General features: G+C 35.5%; 2 protein-coding genes across 6 annotated transcripts in view; one reads left to right on the top strand and one right to left on the bottom strand.

Annotated features, from left to right (window-relative positions):
• Positions 1 to 9,483, top strand: part of LOC310894935 (uncharacterized protein) — a 184,318-nt gene extending 174,835 nt beyond the window's left edge. Inside the window, exon 7 of the mRNA XM_083825615.1 lies at positions 7,601 to 9,483. Within this exon, the coding sequence (XP_083681741.1) occupies positions 7,601 to 7,617 (17 nt within the window). The 3' untranslated portion in view covers positions 7,618 to 9,483. The remainder of the gene's footprint in view (positions 1 to 7,600) is intronic.
• Positions 2,280 to 24,878, bottom strand: part of CDH9 (cadherin 9) — a 102,787-nt gene continuing 80,188 nt past the window's right edge. For 3 of the 5 annotated variants that reach the window (XM_083825610.1, XM_083825612.1, XM_083825613.1), the window contains 7 exons: positions 21,094 to 21,281; positions 19,529 to 19,782; positions 17,487 to 17,623; positions 16,018 to 16,139; positions 6,738 to 6,855; positions 6,402 to 6,653; positions 2,280 to 3,575 (listed from right to left, as the gene is read on the bottom strand). In XM_083825610.1, the coding sequence (XP_083681736.1) occupies positions 3,094 to 3,575; positions 6,402 to 6,653; positions 6,738 to 6,855; positions 16,018 to 16,139; positions 17,487 to 17,623; positions 19,529 to 19,782; positions 21,094 to 21,281 (1,553 nt within the window). In that variant the 3' untranslated portion in view covers positions 2,280 to 3,093. The remainder of the gene's footprint in view (positions 3,576 to 6,401; positions 6,654 to 6,737; positions 6,856 to 16,017; positions 16,140 to 17,486; positions 17,624 to 19,528; positions 19,783 to 21,093; positions 21,282 to 24,878) is intronic. The other 2 variants (XM_083825611.1, XM_083825614.1) reach the window with 2 other exon arrangements.

Here is a 24,878-nt window from a genome sequence, read left to right as displayed (position 1 = left end):
GCTTCTTCAACTCTGGTAGGTTTGGTTCCTTGACTACTTCCCACTTCCCTAGGCAACCTGTTCCAGTGCTCAGCCACCTTCTCAGTGAAGAACCTTTTCCTAACATCCAGCCTGAACCTCCCCTGTCACAGCTCCATACCATTCCTTCAGGTCCTTTTGCTGTCATCAGAGAGCAGAGCGCAGCACCTGCCCCTCCGCCACCCTCATGAGGAAGCTGTAAGTCACCATAAGGTCTACTCTCAGCCTCCTCTTTAGGCTGAACAAACCAAGCAACTTCAGCCACTCCTCATATATCTTGCCCTCTAGACCCTTCACCATCTTAATAGCTCTCCTTTGGGCACTCTCTAATAATTTTATGTCCTTTTTATACTGTGGTGCCCAGAACTGCACACAGTACTCGAGGTGAGGCTGCACCGGCGCAGAGCTGGTGCATCTGGGGAGAGATGCATTTTTATTTTCCTCTTTCCTGACATTCTACCTCACTATGTAATATTCACATTTCTGATGACAACTTACAAAATTACTAATAGATTTCCATTTAGTCCAATCTACTGTATTTGTCACTGGAGTTGAAGTTTGAGTTTACAACTTCTTTAAATCAAGGAAGTATTTCCTAAATTCTTGTTTTGATTTGATTTTTTTTTCCCAGTCATTTCTCTTCAGGGAAATAGTTGCTTTATTATACACCACCATCCTTCAATCCTATCATAAGGCAGTGCGTTAATTTTATTAAAATAACACTGATAAACTAATGAATTTCTGTGTACTTCCTCTTTGCCAGCAACATTAAACATATATTCTGAAAGTCTTTTGTTTTCATCTCCAAAAGACACAGAAAAGAAGTATACATTATTATACCATCAAGCTTTAAACTGTCTTGTTACTACATCACATCCATGTACATGGCTGCCACACAGCTGAAGGTTATTTTGACTTTTTTTTGTCATTAATATTATGTGCATTCAACTTAGCACTGCAGACTTGACATGCCGCTCACAATGAGCTGTCCAAGTGCTAGCTTGGATTCCGCTGTTCCCGTGACCTTAACCACCCCCAAAAGGGGTTCAGTGTCAAAAAACTTGAGATGCATCATTAGAACTAGCAGAGGAATGTGTTAGAGGGATACAATAAATAACAATAAAGAGATGTTTTTGAGAAGCTGTCTGAAAGCCAACATGATAGAGAGGAAAAAATAGAGAGGGAGGAAGGTGTTCCTACATCTGGCTGAAATAACCTTGTGTGTAACCTATTAACATTTTGGTAAGAAAATAGTGCCTCAGTAGTACACACTACATTCTCTTTTGGATAAAAGTGGTAAAAATGAGTACTGTAGTATCAACTACATAGATAAAATATAAATATTAAAGAATTTTTTAAGTCCTCTGTCCCAGACTCCAGCTCATCTTGGGTGGGATTATTTCTTTTGTCAAAGTTTGAGCATTTGTGGAATGCCAAATATTATTTCATGCTTTCAAATGTAAAAGGTACATGTTTACGAAAAAAATGTAGTTTTTCAAGTATTACAAATTATCCTAATGAACAAGTGCTATGTGTTTGCAATATTTTCCAGGGACTTCTGACAGAATTAATTTGAGAAGATATCTTAAGTCCTTTTATGAATAAAAAAATCTGAAAAATAACTAAGTAATTTGGGGAAAACCTTAAAAACTATTATTTTGTACATCTATATGCATATAGGTTCCCCTAAAAATGGATGGCAGTGCTATGTACATTATGCATCCTGTCTTGTTAATTTCTTTTATTATTTTTCATATTTTTTTAAAACATAAACTTCAAAACTCTCAGTTTGATCACAGGTGATCCAGGTAAGTTCCTCCTATCCTGTGTTGGAAAGAAAAATGTTCATAACATGAAAGCTGAGACAGGGAATAGATTTGAAACGTAAATGCCTACTAGATCATTGTAATTAACATTTTAAAATATGTGCAAGTGTAGATACTTCATTGAAGGAAGAGAACATTATCAAATTTAATAAAATATTAGATAGATTTTGTTTTTATTAAATGGCTTGCTTTGATTTAGAAAGAAGCTATTAAAGACAGAAGTCTGATTTGCCTAATTGCCTCAAAACCCCCAAATAATTTTGGAATACAATAGACTTCCTCTGAATATTGATGTTTGGTTAATTATTCAAAATTTTTAAAAAGTTTCTTTTAAAATGGTTTTCATGTCTACCAGAATAAACCTTCATGGTTCCTTAAATCCTCAAGTCTATATCAGCTAAATCCAGTCACGGATCACCCATTCAAACAAGGTAGTTGTGGAGCAGTTTAACAACAAAACTATATTCTTATGCCATATAGTAATACACATTGCAAGTCAGATGGCATTTATTTATAATCACATTTTCAAAATAATTTCTCTTTTTTTTTTCTACACTGCATTCCCATTACAGAGCACTCTCTCCATATTGTTCTTGCATGGTACATTTCAAGCACTAATCCATTATAAGAAGATTCATCCAAAAATCAAGTATTGCACAAAAATTTCCTAGTGTTCAGAAAGATTGGACAACTTGTATTTAACAAAGTACATGAGTAAATAGTATTTTTATAAATACTAATTTATTTAATAAAAATACAAAAATATAAATATACATATATAAAAATATCATGATGAGTCAACACACAGACATTCTTTAACTCAATAAATATGGCAGTAATATTAATCTTTTCTGAAGTATAATTTTGAGATTATATTACAGTGTGGGTGCACAATGTCCCAGATAGTCAGAAAGGTAAAGCAAAGCACTTAAAATAATAATAATAATAAAAAAAAATCTATCTCATTATTAAAGGCACAAAAAGCCTTTTATTGTGTTTTCATTGTAAATGAAAACCTTTCCTCAGAGGTTTCTAGGCAGACAGGGTGAATTATAGGTTTAAAAAAAAAATCTAAATCACTCATATTCATTTATGTTGACTTATTACTTAAGCAAACCCTTACTAAGACAACACCTATTTTTTGGAAAAAAAAAAAAAATCCCAAGTAAGAGAGAGTAGGCCACTTTATCTAGTAACATAGACATGAATTCCACTAACACTTATCAGGTCACAGATTACTTTCTCAGTCTCAGTCACTGTCCTCTCCACCATACATGTCTGCTAGTTTTTTAAACCGAGGTCCCCAGTCACTGAGGTAATCATAGTCTTGGTTGCCATCTGTGGTAAGTGATTCCAGGCTGCTGAGTGAATTTGCTATGGAATCATTTCCTTCATAAGCATACGTTGCTAGTGAATCATAAGGAGGGGCAGCTGGATCTGAATCATTTTCCTTTAGCCTTCGATGAATAAAATCTTGCACATCAATGTTTTCCCAAAGAGGCGTAGTCCGTCTTATCTGAAATATAGTTTCTGGGATGACATCTCTTCTCATCTTACTTTCCTCCCTCGCTTCTGGATTTCTGAGTGTGCCAATGTCAAAAGCTTGGGTGTCTTCTTCCCCACCCCCTTCATCATTGTAGGTCACAATGTTGTCCCGAACATCATCCTTTGAGATGATCAAAGGTTCTTTCTTCCTCTGTCTCTTGAGGGCTGCAAACAAGACAACTAACACTAAAAAGAAACAAAGGGTGAATGAACAAATGCAGAGTTAGAAATGAAATAAATGAGCTATATTTTGCATTGTCTGTTGTTCTTGGAATGCTTCAAGACTGGTATTTTTAGTAAATAGGTACAAAAGCTATCTCTAAGTTGAAGTTAATAAGGAAAAATATTAATGTTTTATAGCAGCCAAAAATATTTGCTTTTTTAAACTTATGGAAGCAATGATTAAAATATTCTATGTTTGATAAAGATATAAATGTTACTATTAGGCTGAAATTGAGAAGCAGAGAATGTCTTAAAATATGTCATCCTACAAGTAATTGACTTCAACTTTACTTTTGTGAAGTATTGTCTTCCTGGCAGTCACTAAGGGTAATTTTATCAAAAGTAGCTGAGTCTTCTAAGCAAAAGTAATTCACCCTCTTGAAAGCTGGTGATTTAGGTATTCCTAAGTGTCTAATTCACTATTGAAAATGGGATCTACAGGTTCTTCTGAAAATAAGAACCCGAAAACCTTCAGCTATCAATATTATTGACAAAACTGTTTTTGGCTTCAGTGACTGCAGGAATTGAAATCCAGTCTCTGTTACTGTTTCTTCTTAAAAGCATGATCCCCCCTAATTTAAGAAATGATAGTTGAACAACTCTTCCTTTTGGAGAGATAAGGATTGACACTAAGCTGAACCTTTACAGAGGGAGATGAAAAACTAAAGTTAAGCTTTACAAATACATTCTGCTGCTTAAATGCTATTAATTTCAGTAGGAATTCAATGCTTAAATGCATTTAAAAATTTGACCCTTGTCCCAGTATCTGGAGTAAATAGGAGAGGCCAACAAGATCATCTGTCAATGAGGCATAACATTGGATGCCAAGCCACACTTAAAGGCATTAGAGCAGTGTTGAGCACTTGTGTTGAGCCTTAGGAGCAAAGTTTTTTACTCTAAATTATTTGAGTGCTGGTGAATAAAAAGAATGGACATAGTGAGGGTAGAGAGGGGAAAAAAGATCTTCCACATGTCATGGTACAATGCTGTGAAGGTAAAGCCTGTTCTGTTTGTGATTCTGTATGTGTACAAGAGCCATTCTTTTCAAGTTTTTTAGGGTTAGACAAGTAATAGTCCACTTGTAAATTTACTAACTTCATATAAAAGAAAAGGGCAGCTGTGAGGGCAGATCACTAAAATGTTATTATGAAGAAATATCTCACAGCTGGGTACTTAATGTCTCTCTCCTGTTCTGGACATGGTGACAGTAGTATACTCTCCTAGAATATGTCTTGCTGAACAGCAATTAAATAAAACACCGAGAGCCACACAAATTTTAAACTCAAAATTTTGTTTAGCCACATTTCATTTATGTTACTGTGGCTTCAGCTATATGTTTAAGTAGAGCAGGGTCTTTGACCCTGGGGCCATGAGACACAGAGTATTCACACTTGTTTTGCACAGCACTGCTCCGTGAGGCTGTTCTGAGTCTCATGTGGTATTCTTATGGTCCTAAGGAAAAATTATGATTTTTTTTTGTTTGCTTGTTTTTAGTTGCTTTAGTTACTTTACTAAAGCACTGCAGCCCATTAGAATGATATTTTCATAGTGAGAGAGCAAGTGTATGTGTTTCATGGTACATATTTCATACTCTGTGTTTTGGCATGGGAAGAGGCTTTGAAGATTCAGAGCCCACTGACAAGAACTGTGCAAAGTGGACAGCCAGATCTGACAGAGCTTGAATCATACTGCCTCCTGGGAGTGGTGGCCTGCAAGTTGTCCTGTTCATTCACACTATGCTTGGGCAATGTCCTGGGGAACCAAAGCTGGCTTAGGCTGAAACCAGAACAGCAGTGGTGCTCAAACCTGAGCAGTACGGACAATCAGCTTGTCAGAGCTCAGGTACTCTCCCTTCCATATAGCCACAGCCCCTGTGGCCCTCTGAATATTTGCTGGAGGTAGCCAGAATCCAGTTGATCTTGCTAGTAATCTAGCTGATAGAAAATATGTGTTCCTTAGAGTTATATAAACTGACAGCTGTACAGGTGTCACTTTCCCTTTAGCGAGCTGTGTTGGCCAAGATGGGTGGGAAGAGAAGGAGGTCTGTCACAGAGTTTGACTGGAAAGTGGAGAAGATAGCCCCTTTAAGGAGGCACTTCTCTGGTAAGCAAAACATACAAGTTGCAGTTTTTATGCTTTTAAGACCAGGTTATGAGCTAGCATTTATTCTAGTTCCTTCACATATCCCCTCATTTTTCTAATGTTTCAGCTCTACAACCACCCATCTAACTTCTGTGCTTGAACTTTATTTAATCATCTGTACTCCTTACCACTTGCAAGCAATTGAATGGTCCTCTTCTATGCTTTTGAGCTAAATATTTCCTAAGTATAAAAACTACAAATCATTCATGATTAAATAGTTGGTATGATTGATTTTTTTTTTTTTTTAAATCATGGAGAAAAATATCACTCAGTTTCAGGAATATGATTTTAAAAGTCCGGGGTTTAAATGAAGATGTATTTATAATGTAAAATATGAGTATCTAAAATTAAACCTAAATTTTCAAGTTTATTTCACCATTTCACCTAAATAACACTGATAGCCCCCCCCCCCTTTTTTTTTGCACATTCCTATGAATAGAAATGACAACCGCCCACAGTAATCTCTTTCCCACTCTCCCAGTTCCTCACCCGTCTTAGAAAACAGTTCTTACAAAAGAAAAAAAGTATTGTATTAGGTATGAAATATTGCTCTACAGGGTCATGTGAATAAGGGGTGAAGAATGCCAGAGGTCTAGAATCAACAACCCCTTTGCCTCATCAGTCAAACAACTCATGACAGTTACATACCCAGCAGGATGATGATGCAGAGGAAAATGGCAACCAGTGCGCCTGTGCTGAGGCCAGCAGAGAGGAGCAGGGCCTCTGCATTACAGGACTGCATGTTTCCTCGACTGTCACAGGCACATACACGTATGGTCAGCGTGCCAGTGCTGCTCTGGATTGGGTAGTCATTGTCAAATATTATGACCGGCAGGAGATAGGTACTTGTCTTACTACGGCTATATCCATTTCTTCTAGTCATAATTCCTGCTGTGTTATCTAGAACGGAAATGCAGAATAAATGTTACAGGATGAATCTTTATGTGGTCTTGGGGTGGGGGACTGGCACTGGTCAACAGTTACCTTTGTTGTCTACAATGGAGAAGTTTGGATGAACAGCAAATTCTGGCACCAACTCGAAAAAAAATTTGTGTCCTCGAGGAGGCTCATCTTTGTCAACTGCACTCACAGTCTGTATCAGCTATAAAGAAAACAGCATTTCACGGAATGCTTTGTTGTTGTTGTTTGTTTTTTTAGAGATCTTGCTTGTTTTACATAAACTCTCTGCTTTACATGTCCAGTGAAAATCTGACAAATCTCTATAAGAAGACAAAAAGTGATGTCCTAAGCCAAACGTTCCCCACATAAACACAGGAGATTATCCAGTAAACAAATTGTTGTTTTGTTGTTTAAACACATAACAGAAAATGAAAAAAGGGCCAGTCTTCACTGTAAGACAGCCATCTGCTTTGATTTGTATGCAGTACCTTGCAGTGGTACAGAAACAATTGCCCTTCTGAATTAGCCATAAACCTCCTGTGGCCTCATATAGCAATGACACAGAGTAGTGCGTAAATCAGTTGTTAAGTGGGTCTAATTCCCAGTCCACCTCATCTGCTCCTGGCGATAAACTGGAGTACTGCACTGGCAGGATGCTCAGCTCTCCTGAGGTAATAAAGTGAGATGTTTTACTCCCTCCTAAATTGAAACCTCTGTCTGTAGAGCTTTACAGCTGTAAACAAGAGCACTCAAGCCCTGCTGGGAGGGAGTGGAAATAGCCCAAGCACAGGGTCAGAGTAAAAAGGACTGAAAAATAGGGCCTCAGCAGTGATTTCAGATTGCATAGGTTCTCCTGTTGCATAAAATTATGTATATGTATGTACATATGCATGTATATGTGTATATACACTAGCAATTTGACTTTTTTTTTTTTTTTTTCTACCTAGCTGCTGCTGGAGGCTAAGGAACACAGCTGCAGAACTGGAGAAGGAAAAGCTACCTGGGAAAGTGACTGGTTGTGAAATGACTTGCAGCATTTAGAACCATGTGGGGCTGTGTGAGCAGTAGTAATCCAGTGAGCCATAAGAGTGACTGCTGTTCCCGTGGTACCCCCAGCGGGTACGGCATTGATGAGTCACCCATACTCCACCTTGGCTTTCGAGGTTATGTTTCATTTCAGAAGATGTCATCAGAAGATGACAAATCTTGGTGGTGTGAGAATGAGAATAAGCTTCATCTGAGTATGTTGCAACTCAGCATGGCTGAGTTTCTACCTAAATTTAGGACCTAAATTTAGAGACAGAAAGAGCTTAGCAGTCAGACTTGTTTCTTTTAAAACTGTGAGGGAGCCAATGCCTACCTTGAGGTTTTCAAGTGTTTCCAGTGCGTAGGGTGTCTAATATCCTAGACATCAAAGCCACTTGTTATCAAAGACTTACTTCATGGCTTGTTTTTCTGATATTTCTAGGAAGAATACAGCACGAGCTCTTCAAGAAATACAGTAATTGACAAGTAACACTGATACAATTTTTAAGTCTTGTGGCAATCAAGTAAGGAATGGCTTTTTCTCATGTACAGCTCTGAACATCAGCTTGAGTGGGACTTAAGGATACAATGAAATTTTGGGGAATATTTAACATCTCTCAGGATGGAACACTATTAGACAAATAACTATAGGGCTACTAAAAATACTAATGTGACATTCAGAAACCAGAAATCTGCTGCTGTTAATGCTGTGCCATACAATGATTATTAAGCCTATTTTTCTAGATAACCCTGGGGTATTTTTTTTACATGTAATAATGTTAAGCTTTTATTTAAAATCAACAATAGTTGAGAAGGCCTGTTTGGCTCATCCTCTTCCTAGGTTGTTCTAAAACAACCACAACAGGTGGTTTGTGTTTTGTTTTGTTTTGTTTTATTTTGGAGGTGATTTTTTTTTGTTTGGTTTGGTTTGTTCATTTGAATTTTTGTTTGTTTGTTTGTTTTGTGGGGAGGGTATTATTTTATTTTTATTTTTGTGGTATATTCCTGAATATCCTATCATCAGAAAAGAACTGGAAAGGGAATTTGCAAACATCAGCCTTGTATAAGAAGAGACTATGCTGAAGGCAGAATTATGCAGTTTCTCTAAGCATGATTAAAATAATTATTACATATTCAGGTCTCTTCACTTTTAAAACATTTGATGACCATTACACTTCACATTAGTTTTTTGGGTTTGTTTTTAATTTTCACTGTTTCTCATGATTAGCCAAATCCCTGTTTATGGCAATTCTCTGATTCTGTTAACTTTTCAATGTTCCATTTCTCTTCTCTTTGCCACAATCTGCTTCTGAGAGTGACCATATAGTGTAAGACCAAGATGGTGCTTAATTTTAGTTTTGCATTGCTTTAGTGTAAATGTAACAGTACAGCAAAACATCCTTCTGATAGAAGTAAAATACCAAATTGAAATGAGAATTTTTCTCTCACACATTTTTGCAAGTTTGAAAGACAGAAGAAAAGTAAAAGTGCAAGAGAGTAGAGTGAGAATTAGAATATGTGGCTATATTTGTGCAATTACTTGCTGAAAAAGTCAAGGAGAAAATATTCTGATATTACAGCAAACAGAAATTGCAGTTGAGTATTTTGGGGCTTTTTGAGATGTAATCAGTGGGATGTTTGTAGGATCTGGATTTGATTTCCTTCAAGTGAAAATGACATGGAGGAGGACAATTGTGCCAGGCATAGAGGAACCTAATTACATTGAAAACTTATTGTTGAGCATAAGGCTGAAGGAGGAAGAAAAACAAACAAACAAACAAACAAACAAAAAAAACTTATTACCTGATCAAACTACTGGCTGCATAAATTGAGAACCAGCTGTTCTTCCACCAGGAAAGACAGGAGAATAAAAGAACAATGTGAAAGGATGATTGCAGGTGAATTTTTGATTTTTTTCCAAATGATGAATAGGTGAAAGGATATTAGAAATGTTATCTAATTAAGTTTTTGCTTTTTTTTCAGCTATACAACTGTAAATAAAAGAGACTGATGTTAATGATAATCACTGCAGAAATGAAAGAGATGTGACTACTAATATTTTGCATTAAAACAGTTTTTGGGGAAAAAAAAAAGTACTGTTTTATGTGCATTTTGTAATTTCATATTGGAAATGTATTCTTCCATTTTGAAGCATTTATGGACATTAAGCTATGACCACTCTTCTCCAAGAGCTCAGAGAAAGATCTCTGACGTCGTAAGATTTATGAGGGAAGTGTTATTTCAAGAAAATCACTTTAATTCAAATATGAGTCAGGCACATCAGGCTTAGAGGAGAAAAATAGTATTCCCATTTTCTTTTTTCTTCCATAGTTTCCCACGACAATGATTACAATTTGGAAACTATAGCATTGCTGCCATTATTTAGAGGGCTGTGTGTGCATGTGCACTTTTATGCACTTAAACAAACAGTCTTATACTCTCCAGTGAATCCCTGTGGGTAAATTTAAGTTGTTAGTGGTCACTTGTCTTTGAGCGTACTGAAATTTTAAACTTAGTTATTGACCTAAAGTGTTCTCTTTTATACTCAGAACAAAGTGGTTTTGGTAGCTTGGCAACATATAATGAGTTCTGAGGTATTCCCACTGGAAGAAATTTTTGGAAATTTCTTTCATGATGAGGCCAGATATTTTTAGAGGATATGGGTCTATCTCCCATTAAAATTGTTTTTTTCAAATGTGGCAATTGTTTGGTTACACTACTGCATTTATTTATTTATTATTTTTTTCCTCCAGAATACTGTGTTTCTAAGGCCATGACTTACACAACAGTCAGAACTGTTATTGCGGTTTATGTTCAGGCTATTTTATCTCTATTCATATTAATCTCTGGGAAAAAAAATGTTCAGAAATGAATAGATTGCCTTATAACACCTACATATAGCTGCTACATCCACAGAAATAGCCTGCTGTCTAGTTTTCTTCGTGCTTTTTAAAGACAGAATGTGGGTAAAACCTAGGTGGGGGCATTCTGATATAGTAAGGGTCCCTGTGCACTTCAGAGCTGTTCCTGATGCTGCATTTTTGGACACAGAGCTGCACAAGTAGGAGTTTTGGGTCATGGACTCAGCCTTGGGACTGTCTCTAAATGGAATACAGGCAAACGTTAAGCTAGCAGTGCATTTTTAATGGTATAGAGCACCAGCTAGTCACCTTTTAGGTGAGGTTCTCAGCATTTGCTGGCTTGGCATGTCATCCATATGAAACGCAGTCACATCTTGGCTCCAGGGTGCACCTTTTAACAATGCATCAACAGTCTTCAGATATTATTAAAAGGTTCATTGAAGAATGTTAAACAAGGTGAGGTGGACAGGAATATACTTTCAGGTTAAAAACTTCTACCGGTATAAGAATATTTGAAATAATTTTAATGTCTACAATACAATCTGCTACTTCTTTTCAAAACAGCAACATATTGGTGACAGCTGTTGTATTTTAAAACTTTTTTTTTTCTAAAATTCATTTTTTTTTAAATTTAGTTTAAATAAAACAATGAAAAATAATGTCCCTTTCAGAGGATTTTAAATATGCTCTCCTTTTTAGAAAGTGCTTTTCTGAAGTTTAAAACAATCCAATTTTCATATAGCATGGAATTTGTACCTCCAGTGTCAGAGAAGCAAGACCACCGGAGATTGACAGTGAGAGAGAGACTTCACAGTAATGGCTGCAGATTTTTTTTCTATTTTTTGTATGGGATTACAGACCTGCAGAGGAACTGGCCTTGAATGTTTGGGCATTTGCACATTATATTACATTCTTAGTTAAAACTACATATTGAACAACACAGATAAATTTTTCAAGTGCCATTTCAAATGCCGTTTTTCTACTTTCTGCTGCTTCTAAAATAAGACTTGAAAATATTTCTAAAATATTTCCAGACACTTGAAGCAGGAATGTTTGAGACATTTTGCTGTTTGTTTTTGTTTGTGGCTTTTTTTTTTTTTTTTGTGAAGTGGCTTAGGAGAGAACAGAACAAATCCTGGATCTTGGAGCACTGCCTTTGTCATTTCTTGAAATGTATTAAAATTCTTTTGTGCAACAAATATTTCTCAATGTTTGATCTGACCACATTATCTGCAATAAACTGTGAAAAAAAGCATATGGTAAGAGACACTGATTTTGATAGTAATCAGAAAGTAATAGTTCACAGACACTGTGGGGAAATGAGGGTTGAACAACTCTGTGTTTCTCTTGTCCTTTCTTTCTCTTGCCCCTTTTCCTGCCTGTGCAATCTAGTAAGGCCAACCAAACTAATTTTAATTTTAATATTACTAGCACAACACAGTGATAAGTGGGTGGGATAAAGATCTTGTAGAAGATTTGGAAACAGCTACTTTTCTCTAGGAGTGAATAATAGTACTGTTCAAGTATCCCCAAAGGAAGTGTTTCAAAATCAGTGCAGTTGTAAATGGATGTCCTTATTTTCATTGTTGTGCCTGAGCAATCTCATGTGTTCAGGCAGGGTTCTAGGCTGTGCATCCATGTGGTGTTGGCTACAGAGAGAAGCCTCAGGAACATGTGGGTAAGCTTGAATAGACTTTTGATCCTGATCTTTTATGTCTTCAGAATTTTTTTAAAATACTTGCCACTTGACAAACCTTCGTGTTTGGTAATGCAAAAGATTTTGGTTTTCAGGCCTTGGCTCTGGGCCACAAATGTGTCGACAGTTTTAAAGCGGGACTGAATTCTTATCAGAAATCAGAAAATTCTCCCTTGAACTCCATTTCTTATTTTAAAGCAAGACAGACTTCTGGGTCTCACTAGATCAAGCCAATAAGTGCTTACCTGGAGAAGTCAGGTAGAATGTACAAACTAGTGACCGCTAATTAGCAGCAGCATCCACGCTAAAAATGTGATCTCTGTCTGCCCTGTCTGAAAAAGGGAGGATGGCATAGAGGGGAATGAAATGAAAAATCTGCCACCTTTCTGAAAGAGAAAACAAACTCTGTGTTCTGATGCTTGAGAGCCCCTGTATGGTAGGAAAGAATATAACATCAATGCAAAATAGCAACCCAGGTTGTTTTATTAAATATTATTATTGGTGGATGTTGAATGGTTGTTACTAAAATGTTCAGCTGAATCAGTCTCCTTTTCAAGTAAATCTTCCTGGTTTCCATGGAGAGGATTCATCCTCTAATCCAGCTAAAAAGACACAATTAATTCCTGTGACAAGGGCATGAGAGAACTTGTACCAGAGCCTTCCTCACAGCAGTCCCTGGGGCTCTAGCACACCATCAGAGGATTAGGGATTTCTAAATTTTTCAAGGGAAAACTGCATCATACTCTTCTTCAACCTGTGCATCAGCCGTTGGGACTCAGTGGTAAATCTGTTCCAGACTAATGAATGCAATTGTTTATGCATCTGTAGTGACAAAGTTTCTCCTTATTTGTTGTTTGGAGACAAAACAGTGTCAGGGAAGGAGGAAAGACTCTGTAGGGTTTTCTTTCCTCTGACCCTCCTCAGGCTATCTGAAAACACAACAAATGGAGCCTCTAATATCTGCTGATGTAGAGAATGAGTAATGCCAATAAACAGTAGCGAGCAATATTTGATCATTCTGACTGCTTTGTGATGCAAATGTGATTTAAAGACCGCTGTAATTAATAGTTGGGCTAGATTAAAAAAAAAATCTTTTAAAAATTAACTAAATACATTTATCTTCTCAATCTGTCTCTTTTCTTACTGGCACCAGATGAAATACTGCTGTGATGTGTCAAGAAGCAATAATGCTTCTAATAAGACAGCTGTTTTAGATGATCTTTTAAATAAAGTGGAGTAGTACTAAATGAATACAAGCTTCAATATTTTTATTGTATTATAGAGGGGGCTGTTAAACATGAGCAATTTAGGCTACCTCGAACTTAGCATCCATAGCTAAAATGTTCAAGTTTGCATCTCTGTATTCATTGTTATTTTAGACACCAAAATAAAAGTAATTTCATTTACATTTTTTTTTTTTCTGAAACACTGTCAGCTACATCTAAATGTCCAAATATGGACTCAGATGCCTGTCTTGAGGAATCTCATTGTTGAGAAATAGAAGAAAGATCTAGGTAGAATCATAGAATATCCCAAGTTGAAAGGGACCCATAAGGATCGTGGAGTCCAACTCCTGGCTTGCTCGTTCTAGATTTCTCATTCCTCTGTGGCTACACTTCATGTCTTTCTAGTATATGCAGATTTTTCCAGTTAAGGAAAATAACTTCTGGAATTGTATTAATACACTAGATGGAAGGGAAAACTAAACAATAACATGCTTACCTAATGGTTCTTTGTCATTTACATCTTTAGAAAGGCACGGAATTCACCAGAAAGGTAAATGAAGCTTTATACATAATAGGGTATTTCATCAAGTATGCCGGCTGGGGTAAGAAAACTGACAAGAGATATGCCTGGATTGAACTTGGTTCAAATATATGACTAAATCTGTGTTTGCTGAATGAAAATATTAATTAATTATTAATTTCATTGAAATATTATTTTTTATGCTCTGGAAGATTTATTTGTATTATGCAATTAAAGAACAAGACTCACTTTTCTATTAACCATTATACAGAGATTTTAAGATTTCTTTGTCTCAATTTCATCTAGTGCAAAGAGATTTTGTTGCACAGAGAATTCAGGTCATGTGCCTGCTGTTCAAAACCAATGGCTTGAATTATCTGAGGCTTGAACTGTATTCTTATATGACAATTTATGTCATTGGTTAAGACACCGTGTTCTGATCATAAGCCTCAGTTGTTTTTGAAAGATGCACCTTGTTCGTTTTTCTGATAATTCCCTCCACTGTTTTAATTTAATTCATCACTGCCTTTGATATGGATATTTTTCTATATACATGATTTGCATCAAAAATAGTAGGACTTTCTTGAAAAAGAATTAAATAATGGTCAGTTACTTCAAAGCCTATTGATTAATGATTCTATTACACTCAAACTATCCCCTGTCTTTATAGCCCACTTACCTAACTTACAGTATTAGGTGCAATGAATGAAAAACTAGTAGACTGAATGCAAATTCCAGTAATTCACACTGTCCCCCCTCTCTCTCTCTCATTTTTTTTTTTTTAATTTTCTTTTTCTTCCCCATCTGTTAAACCTGTAGTAAAACATAATTTGCATTGCAACAGGTAAACTGCATATCCTTGCCCCTCCTAGAGTTCTGCAAGACCTGAGATTCCAGACCAATGCTAGGTACCATTTATGCTACTTTCATGCAGCCACTGTGGCTATGTTAAATGCAACACTGAATAGAGACCAAAGTAAAACATCAGCATGTTTTCTGATATATATCTATATCCCTGGGCCCTATAAAGCCTTTGAGTGGTCACTGTGCTCTAAAAACACAAGGATAGACTTAGGCTGAGATTAAAGTTCTGTCCTGGCCTCTCTGATATATCAAGAACAGACTCAGGTGTGTGCTAGGGAGAGTAATGCTATCAAATGTTTTCCTCCTCTCAAAAATGAAGAAGAGTTAAACTTAGGCCCATGCTAGAAAGACAATTTTGAGGTATACAATCAGCTCTTAAATCCAGTTCCTTGGTAAGTACTTTCAGAATTAAAAATCAGCCAAAAATATGTCCTCCTTCACATTTAAAACTGAAAAGATGACAGGCATTAACATAAATATATGTTGGTTTTAGTGGCAGCAATAATAAGAGATTCCTATGTTTCATTGAGTTCTGCTAGTCAGTCTCCTTTCTCTGTTCCCAGTTATTTCATTTTTTTTTCTTAAATCTTATCATCCTTTTAGATTATTACAGGATTGCTGAGATAGTTTAGAAAATGATATACATGATTTTTGCCAAAATTCAGTTCAATTCCAAATTGAATTTAACTTACAATGGAAACAGATAAATTATCCTTTATTTTTGTGATGATCTTTTTCTTCCACATGTGCTTTACTGGAACATAATAAAATATTTTTCCTGCATTTTTTTACCTGAAGGTGTGGCTACATCAACTAAGGCTTTGAAAAAAATTCCAGAAGGAAATGGAATTATCAGACAGTATAAAGTTTTTTTGTCACATTATGCATAAGTGGGTCTGAAAAGTATTCTCTAATATTAGAGATGAAAACACACCCTAAATAAATTTATTTTATGTTATATTATATTTATTATTATATTGTTTTAGGGTAAAATTCTGCACCTTTTATCTTCTAAAACCTTTTCTGAATCAATTAGTATTTTCTCTGGAATCAGGGAATAAAGATGTTGAGTTGTTTTGCAATTATTGAAAACAAGAAACTCTGAAGTCTTCATGATGGTATTCCAGGATAGTTTGATTAAAATTCTCGGTTAACATAAATATGTGTTTACCTGTCCTGCTTTTGCATTTTCACAAACGAATGTTTCATAGTATTTGGCAAATTCTGGTGCATGATCATTTATGTCTAAAATCCGGATGAAGACAGGTATCTGGCTACTTTGTTTAGGATTATCTGAAACAAGAAAATGATTTATAGTACAATGCAAAGTTTTCCACAACACACATTTTATGAAAAGACCTGAAATTATCATATATTTTTCAAATAGTCATTAGAAACACTCATTTATCTTAATAATATTAAAACAATTACCTTTAACTTTCTAATGGTGTATATTTTGTATGTTTAAAAGCCCTATCTATATTTGAAACACTTTGTTTTAGTATAGTACATTAATTTGAGATAATACAAACTCTACTTAAATTGATTTGCATTAAAAACAGGCCACAAAGTTATTACTGATGTTTGACTTATATTCCATACATAGTAGAGTAAATGATTCATTTAAAGAGCTTTTTCCTGAGGCAGAGCTGTCAAGAACATTTACTTGTTTGAACCAGTAAAGCAGTTAAAAAAAAAAAAAAAGTGGTGGTGTCATCCCTTCTTAAAATGTAGAGACAAAATTTGGATCTATGTAGATGTTAATATCAGTTCGTATTTGCAAACTTTATCTCTGAGGTCAGTCTATAGCTGTAGATGACTCATGCATTGCATGTATTGAAAATGGAGACCATATTTGACCAAACAATGAAAGAGCACTGTACGAGCAAAAGGTAACAGTCTTTCTGATAATAGGAGTATGATTTATCTTTCTATATTACCCTACCCCCAGACTGTTAAACACATAGGCTCCTAAGGAGACTCCTGTAGGGAGACTGAAGAAGGAGAGTAGGAAATAAGTTGTCTCCTAAACTCGGTGTTTCTTCCCTGATGCACATTTTTAGTTGACTGGAAGAAGGCGGCAGATGAGAAATCCAGATCTGACAGGGCCCAAGAGAACAGTAAAGAATCCCAGTGAAAAACATCGGGCCAGGGTTTGCTTCAGACCCAGAGCAGAAAGAATTTTCCTCTAGTCATCTTCAAATCAAACCATCTCCTCTGATAAGGAAGTTGAGATAAAACATACTTTCTTCCCCTGGTTACAGTGGTCGTTCTGAAAATGTGTTTTTTGTCCACCATGGACATTTTTTTTTTTTCCAGGGATTTTTCTTGCTCTAATGACTGAGGTAAGGTCTTTGGCACATTGCTCCTGCACCAAATTATTTGTTGGGAATTCTCAGGGAACAAGGTAACTTTTCTAATATCTACTGTTCATGGTTGAGTCTGAGAATTCCAAATTATCTTTTCACAAATGAGCAAAGATAATTCTAAAGGAGTAAGCTGTACTTTTAAAAGTGCATTTAAGGATACTCTGTCTACTGAAAATATTTGATGAAGGGCAAATCTAAATCAAAGATACTGTAAAATTCCAGTCTTATCTCAGTTCTTATGTTCTACTTAGATAAATGATCTCCAACTTACTGATTTCAGTTGCTATGACAGTGATGTTGTGCCAGGGAGTTTCTTCACGGTCAAGTGGTTTTGAGATGAATAAGGATCCATTTCCTGAATAGATGTTGAATATTCTATCGAGGTCAGTGTGTCGATCCACAGAATATCTGTCAAGATACAATACAACTAAGCACCTCTATCTACTGCTACAGTCTCCAGTTTGGCTTACAGCCACCTATAAACATTTTCTAAGTCGAACTGTGGTCAATCAACAATATTTTCTTAACAAGTAAACCTAAGCTTTCCTGTAGTTGAGGAGTGCAGTATGTTACAGAGAAACTGTTTTTTAAAGCCTAGTGGGCAGGAAGAAGGGCAAACTAATTACATTGGCAGATTGTTAGGTTGGTATTCAAAATTATATTTGAGCTTAGAATGTGAATGTTGAAATAACAATTGAAAATGAACATTCATAGATATGAATTTTGCAAATTCTGCAAATTAATTCTTGGAGAACTCGGCTATCAAAGGACACACATTTCAGATATAATTATCACTTTATAATGAGATACTTTTAATATGGCACAGGGACGATCAGGATGACCAGAAAAATCTTTGGATTTTCTTGTTAAAATAGAATTTCTTTAAAATCATATTTTGTAACACTTTCTTTTGCTCAATTCTTTCCTATCAATGAAAAAGTTGTCTATAGGTGTTCTTAAATTAGACTAATAATGGTCAACCACAATCAGGTTAAAATAAGATTTTATACTTAAATAATTTATAAATATTTCCTTTTCTTTTTTCTCCTCTCACACCTCTTATCCCAAACTCTATTGCTGCAGGTAATACCAAGCTTGTTCAGAAATGCAGAAATCATGTTTACTTAACAGTTGCATGTTGAACAAACAAATTTCAGTCTTATGTTTGTAACTGCAGATAATAATATCAGATGGTTAACAGTTAAAACAATTTCATAGCACTGAACGCTTACCTCTAATTGTTACAACTTTCTCAACATTATTTCTTATTTAATATAACATGTACACTAAGTAGTAAGCTATGAAACATGGCAGAGAGTGTTATGTCTACAGGGCTAGTAGGGTACAGGAAGGGTAGAAATACACCACTCTGAGCATCTTACATAAGTTTGCCATTGGAAACATCATATAAAAGCATAGTACTGTGAATCCAGTTTGGTGAAATTATGTGAGAGACAAATAAAGCCCTACAAATGAAGCAGAGTCAGTGGAGGTGTGCAAAAGCAATGTGCCTATGAAGCTCAGGAAATGATACAGAGAGTGACTGAGCATAGTCATTGCAAAGAAGCTGACTTTATCTCAACACAAAGGGGACTTGAGAGTTGCATCTGTTTTAGATGTCAGCTATGTCAGCTGAGTGGATCAACTGACTCTATCAAGAACTGAGTGGATCAGCTGGAGTTAGAAATGTCTCACACTGAGTTCGTTAAGAGTGCAAATGTCTCCGCAGGTTAGCCAGACCACTGGGGGTGGTGATGGTGGGAGGAATATACATCTCAGCCCAAAAATAGGAAGGAACTAGGAAAATAATTTTGAAAAAAGCATTGGTTTCAAGGTGGCTTCAGTCCACATATTCCTTTCCAGCAACAGGGGAAGCTCAGCATTGTGACAGTGAGCACATTACCAAGACCAACAGTCTTGTGTTTTCAGTATGTTTTATGGAAGTCTGATAAATCAGAAATCCTGTGTAGCATCAAATGTCTTCAAATAAGTAAAATTGATATTAAATATTACACTCTCCATTATTGGTGTGGAATAACTAACAGAACCTGTTAAGAAAATTTTGGACTCTGACAAAGTGCTGGAACATGGTGACTGACCTTTCTTTTAACATGGTGCCTATAAGCTGTAGAAGCATACCCTGCACTGTTAACTGTTTGACATCACAAGCTCCCGTAGATATTTATCTGATATTTTTCAGTGGCCCCTATAAGACTAATTACACAAATGCCTCCCTACTATATTGCAGTCTCATCACAGTTTGTGTAAGATTTAACCCACATTTAAAGCATTTTATAATGTTTAATGGCTTACTTTATTGTATTCTTTGTTACATCTGGATCTTGGGCTACAACCTGCCCAATAATGCATCCTTCCTTTGCATCTTCATCTACTTCTATTAAATATGAGGGTCTGTTGAATACTGGAGGTTCATCTATGTCTTCCACAGAAATTTTGACTAGAGCTGTATCTTTGAATGGCCCCAGCTGAAGAAAACGAGGATCCAGGTGGGTGTTGGTTGCTTCCACTCGTAAGGTGTATAACATCTTGTTTTCAAAATCCAGCTGCTGGGGAGCAAATAATAATAATAATAAAGAAAATTGTGTCACTTTACAAGAAATGTGTCAGCTTTATTATGCTAAATTAAAAGTGTAAGAATTTTTCAGAGATAAATCTCTAAAATGTAATGCATCTTGGAGAAGATGGAGTGCATCTTGGAGAAGATGGAGTACTTCATGTTTGGTACCATGTATAAGCAAAACTACGAGTTTTATAGGACAGCAAGACAACTATGATTCCTCTGCCTACCAATTCTTCAGCTTCCTAGAAAACCAGGAGGAATCTATATATAGAAAAAACAGAAAGAGAGAAAGAAACAGAGAGGATGGATTGCTTCCACGAGTAGGAGTTGCTAATGCCCTTATTTTTCTCATACTTATGGCAGGAACAAAAACAGTTATCCCAGCACTTAAAGGCTCTCTGTACTATTTCCACTTTCCTCTCTCCTCCCACCCGCCATTACCATCCATCTTTGCATATTCTGCATCGGAAGCAACCCAGATGCTTTTCCATATTCCAGAGTGAAAAGAAAAACTGTGATGTCTGATTTCCAATCTATGTGACCTTTATATTATGCAGAACCATATATGAATGCGTATATGTATAGATATATATACATTGATATATGCACAAATACATGTACACACAGAAATACACATATGCATATAGATCTATATTATATATACATATATCAATTTATTGTTACTGATAAATTCAGTAAGAACAGAACTGAAAATAGCGTTCATAGTTTAACTGTCTGAACCATAAAAGCAACTAATAAATGTCAGAGTGTATTTTTCCTCATTTCTTTGCTCTTTAGATCTCATTGACATAATATGTAACAACTTGAAGTTTCACCAAGGTTGGACTTAAACCAAGACAGATTTAAGGTACTTGATGTACCTGACTGTCAGACAGATTACAGAGTGACAGTTTGAAGGTGTAAATTCATCAAAATTCAGGTGAGCCTCCAACCCTTGTGAGCATTACTGCAACACTCAGCTGACAAACCCCACAGTGAACTGAACCCCTCCAGGTTCTCACAGCCCTAATTCAAAAGTACTGTGTGTGAGAGTATATATATTGAACAGACAGCCACCACTGAAATATTACTTTATGTGAAGTGACATGCCAGTAAATTTCCCTTGAGACTTGAAAATAACAGATATCTGCTGAAGAAAGAGAACAAAACTAATGCAACAACTCTTTGGCAGACTTGACCCCTTGTGGGATCTACCCTTCCATCCCCTGGAAAAAGAAAAATAACCATAACATCTGGAGAGCTAAGTATATATAACAGAAAGAGAGAAAAAACAAACCTTTTTGACAGTTATAATCCCTTCCTGAGTGTCCTTGTCAGTGATGATATCAAACATGTCTGATCCATCCCCATTAGAGATGCTATACTCAATCTCTGCATTTTCACCCAGATCGGGGTCATTGGCTTTAATTCTGCCAAGAGGAGTCCCAGGTGGTGCAGACTCAGGAGAGCTGAACTGGTAGGTGCCTGGAAGAATGAAATCAAACATTTATTATTTTGAGAAACTTTGTTCTACTGAATAATAAACATTTAAATTTCACCAGGATTTTTTTTAAAGCGACTTGAAGTTTGAAGTACTTGAAGAAAAATGCTATTAGTCATCATACTCAACTTTAAAACAGGGTTTGGAGTTGATTGACAAACTGTCAGATTCAAGTGATTCTTCAAAGCTATTTAGTACTGTATTTTAATGCTTTCAACATTTTTTTCCCAACTATAAAGAACAGAGAAGCTCAGTAATACGGCAGCAATTTGAACATTGGTTACCTAAAGTTATATATATATATTTTTTCTCTCAGTCCTCTAGAAATGTTCCCAGATATTATATTTACAAACAGTATAAGATTTTTTTTTTCCCCCCTCAGGGTATAAGAGTTGTAAAAAACATCATGGATTGTGGCAGGAGACTAAAATAGAATAGTTCTTTTTTGTTGTTTGTTTGTTTGTTTTTAAATATATTCATTTTAGGTGTACTATCTAAAAGTAATTCATTCAGCCATTATTGGTAATACATACTAAAGAGTCATGGAAAAGAGCATTTGGATACACGTTCATGTTAATTGTTATAGTTAATTGAAATACAGATACTTTCAGATTTTCTTTAATTTACTCTGCAGATAGTTTTTGTGTACTTTCTATGGTTGACTTCATTTAATGTTTTTATAATCAGGTTTTGCTAGAAAGAATTCTGATTACTTAGATATTTTAATTTCGTCTGTGTGTATGATAAGTGAATTTATATGTATTTTCTGACAATATTTGTAATAAAATCTAATTATAAAGAAAAAATATTAATCAGATGATTTGCTTGACCAGTTAGAAATAGGCAATGAAGACCTTTCACCACTGGTAAGAAACAGATGTTTCTAGATCACTATTTTCAGTAATTTGTTAGCAAGTATATTAAAAACAACAACAACAAAAAAAATCTGATATTTTCAGCATTTTACATGCAACATTCCAGAACATAATGTTGGGGGGGGGGGGGGTTGGAGGAGGAGAAGGGGAGGGAGGAATTGAGCTATTTTCTCATGTAAATAAATAAAAAGTAGTAGCTTTCGAAAAATAACATAAAAGTCTTGATCTAACAAAATTAGCTGTGGTCAAAATACACAAATCATATTTGAAGGTTGCAGTAAGAACCTGTATAAGTTGTATTGACCTATAAAACAGTACAGGCAAGTATAATTCTTGCAATTAGCCTATTTCCTGTATTAACATGTGCTTTAAAATTGTTCTGAAGGTTTATTTTAACCACAAAGACTACAGCAGTCATCTGAGTGTTGAATGAGTCTCTATCTTCAAATGTACAGACTAAGTACAAAAGAGTGTCACTGGAACTATCCTATATTTATATAGATGTGTAACAAAATGGAAACTAAAGCTTGATGCTAAATTATATTTGTTGTTACAAATTTGAGGCTGTAAGTGAATGATCAACAGTAGACTCTTTGGCTGCAATCCATACAAACTAAAATGCATGTTATTCCCTTAAAACAAGCAGAAAAATGGATGAAAGTTAACATTCCTGGCAGCTAACCATCAGTTTGAAGGCTAACTCAAATTCGAGGTTTGGCTGGTGAGCCAGGAATACTGTAAGAACAGATTTAATCATGTTACTTATGTCTTCTTCCAGAATAAATAACTCCCTTGAGTGTTTTTGCTTCTGAAAGCATTCCTTATTTTTGTGGTGCTGTGTGAGTGTTACACATTTTTGGCATGTGATATGGCTAGTTTAGTATAGAGTACAACTGAATTCCAAATATGTAAGATTTTCATTATGGTGCCATTTAAATTCAGCTTAGGTCCATGATTTTGAAATGTGCAGGATCTGTGCACCTTTCAGGAAACTGAACAAAACAGATCAGTTCCTTCTTACTGCAGTCCAAACAACATGTATTTCACAGTGCACTCTGCCGTTTTTCATTATTCTATCTACTCTAAGAAATCAGTCTTTAGTTCTTCAGTGCTTTGTCATTATCTCCTGTTGCCATTCACCCTCTGCTTTTGGCCACATTTTTACTTATTGGTGCCTCATGTAAGAAAAAAAAAAAAAAAAAAAGGAAAATAATTGGTTTTGGAAGGAGCAAATTTCCAGAACTAGAAAATCATTTGAAGGTATGACCCTGTTCATAACTATCTGAGATGATATCAAAACCTCTAGACGTTTCTATATATTGATTTCCCTGGAAATGTTGAAACCACCCTTCTGAGAAGAAAGAAAATGAACGGGAAAGGTAATCAGCAAAATGAAAATTACACCACTGAATAGATACTACAGCAAGACATCCATTGCCAACTTATGTGTTTCAGTGATATTCTATGTAGAAAATACACTGAATATTCTAGGAAGCATCAAATTGTGTGAATTTCTCTATAATTATGTACCAGAACCAAGGCTTTGAAATTATCAGGACTCCCATAGACTTCAAGCTTCAGCTAATCTTGGAAGAAGAGTATCATAAGGAATAAAAGCTAAAGAGATTGAGAACTTATTTTGTAGCTCTGTACATCATTTTATTTTTTAATTTTATTTTATTTTATTTTATTCAGCAACAAAGCTTACAATATGCTACACTGCATTCTAGTTTAGGTTCAAGAATTCCTATTTTCCAAAATATTGTGGGCTGTATCATGCTATACAGGAGTATCCTCTCCTGAAGTAAGCAGAAAGTTAAGTTAAAAATCATGGTGTGCATTTCCCATGTAAAGGTGATTTTCTGCAAGTAAACTGAATATTAATTCAAATTCTTTATGAAGCCCATACTTTCCTTCCCCTCTCTTCTTAAAAAGATGAATATGTTATGTTGAATAGAGGTTAAAAAAGTTATATGCAGCTTCAAGAATCCTCTCTAACCCATCTGTCAGAGTTTTCTAATATTTAGAAAAAATCTGTTCTAGGTTGACCTGTTTATACTATTTTGAGTGTACTTATTGCCATGGCACTGAAGTGTTTTTCAAGTTCCTGCAACTCAAGGAGAGTGTTTTTTAAATCAGTCTTGTTTGTTCAGTCTTTGGTGAATCTGTAAAGAGAGCCAGTCAGATCTCTATTCAGTGCCAACAAGCAATTCAAATTTTACAACGTGGATATTTTTCAACAGTCTCTGAACTGAGGCTGTAAATTTCTTATATCTGTAGCCTGTCAAGCAGTTATCAGACACTGATTATAACAACATGGAACTGGATTTAAACCAGTGGCCCAGGATGAAAGGATATGTAGTATATTGTGAAGCTTTCTGTATCATGCTGCTTTCTTTTGTTTGCCAAATTTATTCTAGAGATATTTTTAAAAATCTTAATTGTGTCAAATACAGGCTAGATTACCAAAAGCAGTCATCAACAAGAATCCAATGTAGATTACAAATACCTGAACCAAATGTATAGATTTCCAGCAGAGCATGACACCTGAACAACTCTGCCTGTGCAAGGTGGTACATTAGAAAATTTGGTGACATATTTGCCTAAATATGTGGGACTACAAGTGTCTCCAAAAACTGAACCCTAGATTTTGTGATTAATTTTATCTAATGGCTTTCAAAACCCTGCAGTTAGCCTAAGCTATTG

Source organism: Anser anser, assembly GCF_964211835.1.
Source record: "Anser anser genome assembly, chromosome: 2".
Lineage (NCBI taxonomy): Eukaryota > Metazoa > Chordata > Aves > Anseriformes > Anatidae > Anser > Anser anser.
The sequence above is the reverse complement of the archived record's forward strand: the minus strand, read 5'-3'. Positions and strand labels throughout refer to the sequence as shown.